General features: G+C 48.8%; 1 protein-coding gene across 1 annotated transcript; it reads right to left on the bottom strand.

The window, feature by feature from the left end:
• Positions 1-801: 801 nt before the first annotated feature.
• On the bottom strand, positions 802-9,679 carry LOC103582926 (uncharacterized protein C1orf94-like; the record flags this gene model as incomplete). Its single annotated transcript, XM_008564384.1, has 3 exons — positions 802-998; positions 4,969-5,046; positions 9,504-9,679. Coding segments are annotated over 3 exons (451 nt in total), but the record flags the coding sequence as incomplete, so codon positions are not given.
• Positions 9,680-9,747: the final 68 nt, after the last annotated feature.

The following is a 9,747-nucleotide window of genomic DNA, read 5'->3' as shown; positions in this document are numbered from 1 at the left end:
CAGGCTCCTAAGCTGCTCCCTTGCAGCTGCTTTTACCCCCACAGTCCCTTCTCCATACATCGGCCAACACGATCTGTTTCATATAGAAAATTAGAATACGTCTTCACCAGTTGGAAAGACTTAATAGTTTCCCACTGCTCTTAAAAGGAAAGGGTGAGGGCCCTCCCAGCCCGGCCCTGGCTGCCTCTCCGACTCCAATTCCGCCCCCTCTCTCCCTCGCTCATGTGTTCCAGCACGTTCCCATCTTGGAACCTTGGCACTTCTCTCCTTTCTGCCCAGAGTGCCCATCCCCCATACAAATGCACGGCTCACACCTGTTTCATTTCGATCTCGGCTCAGACTTCCCTGAGTTTCTCCTGTTGTCCCCACCACCTGACACTGTGTGCTGGCCTCGCCTTCCTGCTCTCTCCCCACTGGAACGTGAGCTCCTTGAGAGGAGGAAGCAGTTTATCTGTCTTTCTTCGCTGCAGCATGAACGGTGCCAGACATGTAGATGGTGCTCAACCAATATTTTTGAATGCACAAATCATCCCCTTTGGGGACACAGGCCTGCACCCCTTCCGTCCCCCTGCCCCCACCCCGAGGCACCGTTCCACCCTGCTGACTTGCCAGCTGCTGTTCCCTCATCACTCTCCTCTGTGCCTCCAATGTCTGGCTCTCCCAGGCTCTCTCCCACCTCTCAGGCTGCTCCTTGCTCAGTCTTCTGCCCACTCCTTCCCCTCGCCCTGCCCCTCTGCAGGGACCTCCCTTCTCCAGCAGCTGCCTGGATACAAGCGGGGCTTCCAGAGGGGCCCGACTCACCCATATGCCTGGGGGAGGAGGTACTGCGGCCCATCTCCTGCCATGGGGGAAGGATCTCGGGGATTGGTGGACAGTTTTGAAGATATCCTCTGCGGGTAAGAATAGTTGGGCTGGACGAAGGGGATGTAGCTCAGCGGGGGCAGGTAGGAAGAGCAGTAGATCTGCTGTCCCATCTGCTGCGGGTTGTATGGCATCATCTGCAGGTCAGAGAGGAGAGAGGGGCAAGGTCGCTGTTCCCCAGTCCTAATCTTAACCCTAGCCACCATCCCACAGCCCTGTGCCCCTCAGTCACTCTGTGCACACAGTAGGCAACATATAGGAATTGAAAAAGCACTGGGCTCTACTTCTATAGAGAGCCTGGCAAGTTACTTAGTTTATCTGAGCCTCAGTTTCCTCATCTGTAAAATGGGCAAAACTACCTACATTGTGTGGGGATCAAGTCAATCAATATAAAGAGACAGGCACATAATAAATAACAAATAAATATTATTTCCATTCTCTTCCCTGCCTCCCTACCTTTCTCTCTGTCAATAGCCATCCCCAAAGCCCCTTGTTCATTTTTAAGACTTTTATTACCCCCCCAAAGCTGTTGCAATTTACACAGCTCTATCTCAGGATCTCAACAGATTCCAAGTCCAAGACAGCCCTGCCCAGTGAAAATTCCTGCAATGGTGGCAATGTTCTCTCTGTGCTGCCCAGTGTGGAAGCCACCAGCCACACGCGGCTGCTGAGCACTTGAAATGTGGCTGGTGTGAATGACGAACTGAATTCAGAGTTTTACCTAACTTATTTAATTTAAGTTTAAATAGCCACGCATGGCTAGTGGTGACCATATTGGACAGTGTGAGCCTAGGAGAAAGAGCAGAAAAGGACAGTGGAGTTCACCTTGCACCCCAGTGAAATATGGGAATTTAGTTGGGTTTCTAGGACCACATGCAACAATGACCATATTGGACAGTGTGAGCCTAGGAGAAAGAGCAGAAAAGGACAGTGGAGTTCACCTTCCACCCCAGTGAAATATGGGAATTTATTTGGGTTTCTAGGACCACATGCAACAAACTCTCACTAAGAACTGGGGCTCCCACTGTCTTGCGCCTGACAAGGTAGGGACCTCATCTGTCTTCATTGATATTGCCCCAGCCCTAAGACAGTGCCTGGCACATAGCAGCTGCTCAGTAAACTTATGTTAAATGAGTGAATGCAAGAAAGAAAGAAAGACGAAGGGTACGAGGGGAGGAGGGAAGGAAGGAGGGAGGAAAGAGACAGCATTGAGTGTCTGTTTAAGTACCTAATGTGGTGGGGAGCTCACTACCCTATGAGCATGTTCCACTACCGACAGCTCTAAATATCAGCTCCTTTCTTGTGTGGAGCTGACATCTATTCTCTTGGGTGCTGAGGGGAGTTTCGGTCAAAGCTGGGGAGGCTTCTGGATCTCACTTTAGTAGCAAGAGTCTGGAGTCCACGTGCTCAGGGACTCAGCACTCCTACAGCCCTCTCTCACCCTGCATGCCCTTATCTAATTTAAAAAGCCACAAAGTCTAGCACATATTGAATGCTTGGAGGGTACCCAGACCTTCACAGGGTTTCTCTCATTAAAACTCTGAACAACCCTGTAAGGAAGGACTATTATTATTCCCATTTTGGAGATGAGAAAACTGAGGTTCAGAGAAGTTACACAACTTGCTTAGTAAGGGCTCCTAGTGCCCGAGCTGTGTCAGAACCCCAGCTGGGTGAGCCCAGAGCCTACCCCTGTGCCAGCATTTCCACTGTGCCTCTCTGGAAGCCTGAGCCCCACCCCTGAGCCATCCCATCGTTCCTGCAGTGGGGATACAGCCTGGCGAGGCTGAATGTGGGCACCAGACGCCAAGATGACGAACTAAAGTTCAGAATGTGCCAGCGGCTCACGAGAGGACCCCGGGAGGCATCTCCCAGGACAGAGCCCTATGGGCAATGTGGCAGGAGATACCCCTGGTCTTCATGGAGGGAGGCAGCGTCTGGCCCTGGGAGGAGACTGAAATGGAAGAGACAGGTCCTAGAGCTCAAGCGAGCTTTGTTCAAAAACTATAAAATGAAGCTCTGTGTACTGCTGTGGAACCATCTCCAATAAACTCTTCACTGACAAAAGCAACAGAACAGTGTGCCCAGAATGTCCAACTGGTATAAAAATGTATATATAAGTAAATATCACTGGAAGGATTTGTAAGAAACCAGTAAACAGTGATTGCCTCTAAGATTTTTAATTATTTTTACTATATTTTTATATTACTTTTTTCAAAAATATGTGCAGGCATGTATAAGCATAATTGTCTACAAAGATTCTCTTTGGAGCCAGGCAGACAGTACCACTGTTCACGGCATGGAGGTGACATGGCTGAGGTTCTGTGAGCCACTGACTCACATCTCTACTGCATCTCAGGATGCGAAGTGTTCCTATTGCTATAAAAGCAGTCTGTGTCTGAGTGATAAAGTTGGCTACCCCTATGGGCTCTTCCCTATGCTCCGGAATAGTCTAACATATTCCAGCTCAGAGATGCAATTTGCAGAGAAAGGGTGGGGCTTCCTGAGAGACAGGAAAGGCAGAAGAGTCTGCAAATTGACGTGTGGGGATGTCTGTCCACCTGCGTGTGGAGTGCAAGGTTAGCCTGGGGACAGGGCAGGTTGATCTTTGGTGCTTTCTATGCCCCCATTCTAAGTTCTTTCCTCACATCCCCTTCCTGCCCCAAGACTCAGTATCCCTGAATGTGGTCCTGCGTCTATTTGTGTGTGCATGCACATGTACTCATGCCGCTTGCTGGCATGTTATAACTGCATCTGTATTTCTAGCTGCCTCTGCATGTGTGTCTTTGTGTTTCTCTCCCCGCTGCTTTATGTTGATACTGTATTTTTGTGTATCTGTGTACACCCATTCTAAGTTCTTTCCTCACATCCCCTTCCTGCCCCAAGACTCAGTATCCCTGAATGTGCTCCTGCGTCCATTTGTGTGTGCATGCACATGTACTCATGCCGCTTGCTGGCATGTTATAACTGCATCTGTATTTCTAGCTGCCTCTGCATGTGTGTGTTTGTGTTTCTCTCCCCGCTGCTTTATGTTGATACTGTATTTTTGTGTATCTGTGTACCAGAGGCAGTAAAGCATGGTGACTGGTAGCGCCAGGCTGCCCGAGGTCAAACCCCAACTCTGTCATTGTTTTACTGTCCAGCAGATATTCATCCTTAACCCACCCATGGGAGCAGTGTTGCCAGATTTAGCAAATAAAATTACAGGACACCCAGTTAAACTTGAATTCCAGATAAATGATGAATAAGTTTTAGCATAAGTATGTCCCATGCATTTGGGACATTTAGGACATACTTATACTAAATTTTTTTTTTTTTTTTTTGGTGGCTGGCACAGGGATTCAAATATACTAAAATTTTATTCGTTGTTTATCTAAAATTCAAATTTAACTGCGTGTCTCATGTTTTAACTGACCGCCCAACATGGGAGGAGAATGACTGCCAAGCCCCTCTGATGCTGGGCAGAGCTATATGATTTGTTTTGGCCAATGGAAGGTGGGTGAAGCTGCCATGTACCAGTTCTGGGCTGCTGCTTTCAGAGGCACTGCATGCTTCTGCCTGCCCCCTTGTCTCCTGCCACCCACCGTGTAAGGAGCACCAGCTACTGTATCTTCTGCCCAGGCCTGGAAGGAGAGACACGTGGAACAGGACAGACCTGATCCACAGCCCAGCTCAGCCAACTCGCAGACCCAAGAGCAAGAAATAAATATTTGTTGTCGAGAGTCCCTGAGACACTGAGGTCAGCTGTTGCCACAGCAAAACCTAACTTGTATGTTAACTTTATGACCTTGGGCAAGTGACTCAATCTGTCTGTGCCTCAGTTTCCTCATCTATAACCTACCTCACAGGGTGGTTGCAAAGGTTAAATTAGTGCAGATAAAGCCCTCAGAAGAGGGCCTGGCACACAGTAAGGGCTCTGTTAAGTGCCATCTGTTATTATCACGTAAGGACATTGGTGTGTGTCTCCACATGCATGCTGGTATGTGTGTCTGTAATTGGGAACCATCGGTGGGCCAGAACGTACGCCTAGACAAAGACGAGGGAGGAGATGTCCCTCTGATTCAAAAGACCTTCATGGAGCAGGGACAGTGGAGGGGGGTGTCTACTTACCTGCCGGGAGTAGCACCCCAGCTGGGGGTGCTGAGCTGGCTGGTAGGGCATCCTCGCTGCCCTCTGGGGGTACAGGCCCTGGGGAGAAAGTGAGAGGCTCAGTGCTGCTGGGCAAAGGGCTCCCTGCCAGGGAGCCGCAGCCACCCAGCTCAGCCTCTGGCTGCCATGCCTGGATCTCAGACAGGGCTGAGTGTGTCCCATCACACTGCTGGCCAGACCACCGGCTGCCTGAGGCCAGCTGGAATCAGGCCAGGACAAGCACAACTCACGCCACATGGGAAGGTCCTCTTTACAGCCTTCACAGCCTTTTTAGTGAGTGTCTAAGATAAGAGCTCCGGGGGCCTGACTACCTCTTGAATCCCAGATCCGCCCCTTAGTGGCTATGTGACCTTGGGCAAGTCACTTCAGCTCTCTAGGCCTCTTTTTCCTTGTCTGTATGATCCCCTGTGTTCAGGCCTGCAGAGCCTGTGAAGGTAGCCACGTTATCTTTGTTGCTGTCTACATGCCTTTTCTAAATGCCTTCACCCAAACCCATTCCTGCCCTAAGACATGAGGTGTCCATGCGTATCTGGGGGTGGGGGGGTGTTGCTGGTTTGCATCTTTGTTTATTTCAGTACATCTCCATGTGTGTCTGCACTTGTGTCTGTGTACAAATGTGAACTGTGAATCCAGGTGTGTTAGCTTGGGTTTCTGCTGCTGTGTGTCTGTGTGTCCATGCATTCACCTGTGTCTGTAGCTTAGCGAGGGTCAGTGTGAGAGTAAATGAGTTAATGCATCTAAAGAGCTCAGAATTGTACCCAGCACACAGTAAGGACTCTGTAAATGTTAGCTATGTTTATCCTCTCTCACTGCCCCTCCCTTGAAAAGGCTCTCCTGCAGCCCAGCCAAATGGGAAATGGAAATTTTATCCACAGCTCTGTCTGTGGGTGGGGTCAGCCCATGACTCCACCAGTCTCAGACTCTGCCTCTACCTGCCAATTCAGAGCTACCCTCTAAAATGCAGCTCAAAGAGCTAAGTACCTCCCAGCCCAGGTCACCTTCCCAGAGGGTTCTGTGCCCTGAGACACTGCCTCCCTTCTGGGCTTAGCTTGTGCCAATTATCAAAGTGTTGGCAGCTGACATTACATCCTTGACAACTTCCTCATGGCCATGGGCTCTTCATAAAAGGCTCTGGAATCCCCGGTATGGAGTCTACAGAGAAGTCTCTCTATCTTCTAGGTCCCTAAGAGTGACATCCTCTCAGGGCCCCTCCTTGCTCTCTACTTCCATACACCTGACACTTGAGACCTTCCTGTGCTCAGCCCCTCCCGCTTTCACCGACTCCTCCACCTGAAACCAGCTCACCTGTGCCCCTTTACTCTACGCTTCACACCCCGGGGCAGCCTCACTCCCATTATGACCATGGCCTGGTCCCTGCGACCTCAGCCCTGGCCTGAACCTGGATAGAGAAGTCAGGGGTTGCCTTGCCTGTTCCCAGCCCTCGGTGAGCTCCAAGGCCATTTGGCAGGTTGCTAAGTGTCCCCCCTCTATTCCACCCCCTGCCATCCCCCTTAGCACTTAACTCTTCTTTCTACAGCTAGTTTCCCCAGGCCACACCTGCCTGCACCAGGTGATCCCAGGATCTGTTCAAGAGAAGCAACCGCCACCCCCGCCACCCTCCCTCCTCCCACCGCCCAGTCCTGGGGTGGGTTTCCAGGAGATGATGCCACCTTCATCAGTATGAGTAGCACTGTATGACTCTGAGGATATTTCTAGTTGTTAGAATTGCAATTTTGTAAAATCACAAGCAATGGTAAATAAGCATTCACTCTTCTTTGCTTCAGGCCATGGCCTCTTCCCACACACCCTCCCTCCTTAATTGGGAGCAGAATTCCTTCATGCCGAGCTGCCAGGAGCCTCTGAAGCTCCTCAGTGTTGGGGACTTTGTCTTCCACATCTCTGAGTCCCTCCACCACAGAGCTCTGAGTAAATTGGATTTGGGACCTCATCTTTATTCCTAATGCTAAGCAGGAAAAAGACTAGGATAGTCTGTTCCCCGTTTCTCCTCTCTGTCCCTTCAAGGTCTGCAGAGCTCCCTGACCCTGTTTCCTTGGAAGATCTGGGCTGAATAATAAAAACCAACATCTTTATCACACGTTAGATTTTACAGTCCTTCCCATCCATGGACTCAATTAATTTTTACAACTGAATCAGTATATGCTGCAGCTACTGCTGTAATTATTATGAACCCATTTCACAAACTAGGAAACTGGGCTCAGAGCAGTTAACTAACTTGCCCAAGGCCACACAGCTTGGAAGCAGCAGAAGATTTAAAACCAAGTCTACTGATTTCAAAACCTGCCTTCTTTTTATTATCTCAGGCCCCTTGATCAGCTGTCTTAAAGCTGAATAGCATTAGATCACGAAAAGCGAGGAGAAGGTAAATACACTGTCCTTCATTACTACCTGGGAGGGTCAATGCCTTCTACAGCCCACTTGAGCTGAGCCTGGTCAGGGCCTGAACTGCCTCATAGAACCCAGCAGGCACTATCAGCCAGGGCCCTTCCTCTACTTCTGCCCAGAAGCCATAGAACCTAGCAGTCAGCCCTACGATGCTAACACCAGCATCTCTGAAGATAGAGGAACTTCATGCTCAGAAAATATGTCCAAATTTCACCCACTCAAAAAAAGTCAAGTCAGAAGAAATTAACATAGCGAAGAGATACTATCCCCACTTAATTACACAAACCATTGCCAATTAGCTTTACAGGATGAGCTCTGTGAGTGCGTTTTAGAAAATCATGCAATTGTTTCTCTTTTAGAAGGGGAGGTGCATCCTGCAGGTCTTTGATTTATTCCTGAACTTGTGTTAGACTCCAAGCTTCTCAGTCATCTTGAGTGCCCTTGCCTAGCACAATGATGGGCCTACAGTCAGTGTGGAGCAAAGGTTTTCAACATCACTTAATGAAAGAGCTTATAAATAAATAAAAATGACTTGATCAGTGAGTAGGTGAATAAAGGAATAGTGAATAAGCAAACACAAAAACATAGGGTAAAAGAATAGTTTTGAAGGAGTCGGTGAATCCATGAAGAACATTTCTCTCAAGACCTGTGTAAAGATAATGCGTCACTAATATAAAACTGATATACTTCAATTTCCCCCTTAGATCACCTTCCATTACAACTTTCACCTCAATGGCGGGGCTGAGGCTTTATATCTCTGGGGACAGGGTGGGTACTTGTTCTCTTTAGCAAACAAAGAAACAAAAAGTCTTGAAAGCAAAATAGAGAGAGAAAGAGAGACTTTGCTAGATTCCTTTCAGATTCAGGAGCTGAGCCTGGTGGACCAGCTCGCCGAGTCTTTGCATGGAGTAGGGAGGATCTCCTTCTGCAAAGGAGATCTAAGCTGTAATGCTTGCTGCTCTGTTGCAAAGGAGGAAAAGACATAGGGCCCCGAGGGCTGGTGAGACAGGAAGGGACATAGCCGGGGACAGAGTGCCGGGCATATTTCCTTCTCTATCTCCCCTTTCCAGGCTTTGTCAGGCCAGGCTGGGGCAGCAGATGGCCAAGCTCCTGGAAACACAAGTTTGAGTTCCTGCCTTCCCCATACAACTACATGCCACTCCGGAGAGGAGCCAGGGAGGGGAGAGAAGACTGAGAAGTCTTAGAGGCTGAGCATCTTTCCTGAAAAAACTGAGCACTACCTGAATGGACTATTTAGGCTACTGGATTGGACTAAGGTTTAAACCAGAGTGGACGTTTATTTGATTTTTCCCTCCTTCTATCTAGTGGGCAGCAGCTCTTGAGGGATATTAAGTTAAATCGATACAAAAAAGAAACTACATTTTCCCTGCATAAATTAGTTCTGTGAGTAAAATTTCCCACCCTGCTACGAGTGCTTCACCACCCCTTGTGTTGCCCACCACTTCCCTTTTAGCTATGAGCCCGAGACCAAGAATGTGTGCCAAGCCACCTTAGCTGGGACAAGCTAAGACCACATGGATATAGTTTAAGTAAGATGGCCATTTAATTTGTCATTCAAACCAGGACACTTGAGGGAGAAAAGGGGTACTATTAATAATTATGCTGGGACAAAAGACCTAAACTGAGGCTGTCCCAAGAAATCTAGGATGTATGTTGTCCATCTTTAAAGGAAGTTGCAGAAAGTTAGGTAGGAAATAAGGACTATACCAGCATCCCACCCTGGGAACCCAAGTGCTTAACCAGCCAAGACTAGCAAAGCAGCTCTGGAGTAAATGGCACAGAGTGAACTGGAATTCAGGCAATGGAAAATTAGAATTATATATTCATGTGTGTGTGTGTGTGTGTGTGTGTGTGTGTGTGTGTGTGTGTGTGTCAAGTGGTTGGTCTGATGTGGCCACACTGAACAAAATAACTGACAAGCTGACAAGTCGATGGTGCCCTACTATGGCTCCGATGAATCCTCTAGAATGTATGGATGTTGTTCGAGGGTAGTCTGAAGGCTCTTTGTGAACAGGCTCCCTGCAGCCACACCTCCTCCGTGGCCACAGGAAAGCCAGGGCCCACCTCCTCACCTGATACTGCGGGAAGGTGGAGTGATTTGTGAATACTGGCAGAGGTGGATAGTTCAGGTTGAGCCAGAGCGGCTGGTTCAGAGTTGTGGAGGTCAAGGCTGTGGCAAAGTGTGGGGTGAAAACGTTTCCCTTGTACTTGAGGTTGTTCTTGTCGGAAGCCGTCGCAAGTGGGTTAACTATAAATCACAGGAGAGGTGAAGCATTTCAGTGATTGAGGCAGAGAGAGGCCAGGATGCATTTTGCA

Source organism: Galeopterus variegatus, unplaced genomic scaffold, assembly GCF_000696425.1.
Source record: "Galeopterus variegatus unplaced genomic scaffold, G_variegatus-3.0.2 Scaffold18514, whole genome shotgun sequence".
In the NCBI taxonomy this organism is placed as follows: domain Eukaryota; kingdom Metazoa; phylum Chordata; class Mammalia; order Dermoptera; family Cynocephalidae; genus Galeopterus; species Galeopterus variegatus.
The sequence above is the reverse complement of the archived record's forward strand: the minus strand, read 5'-3'. Positions and strand labels throughout refer to the sequence as shown.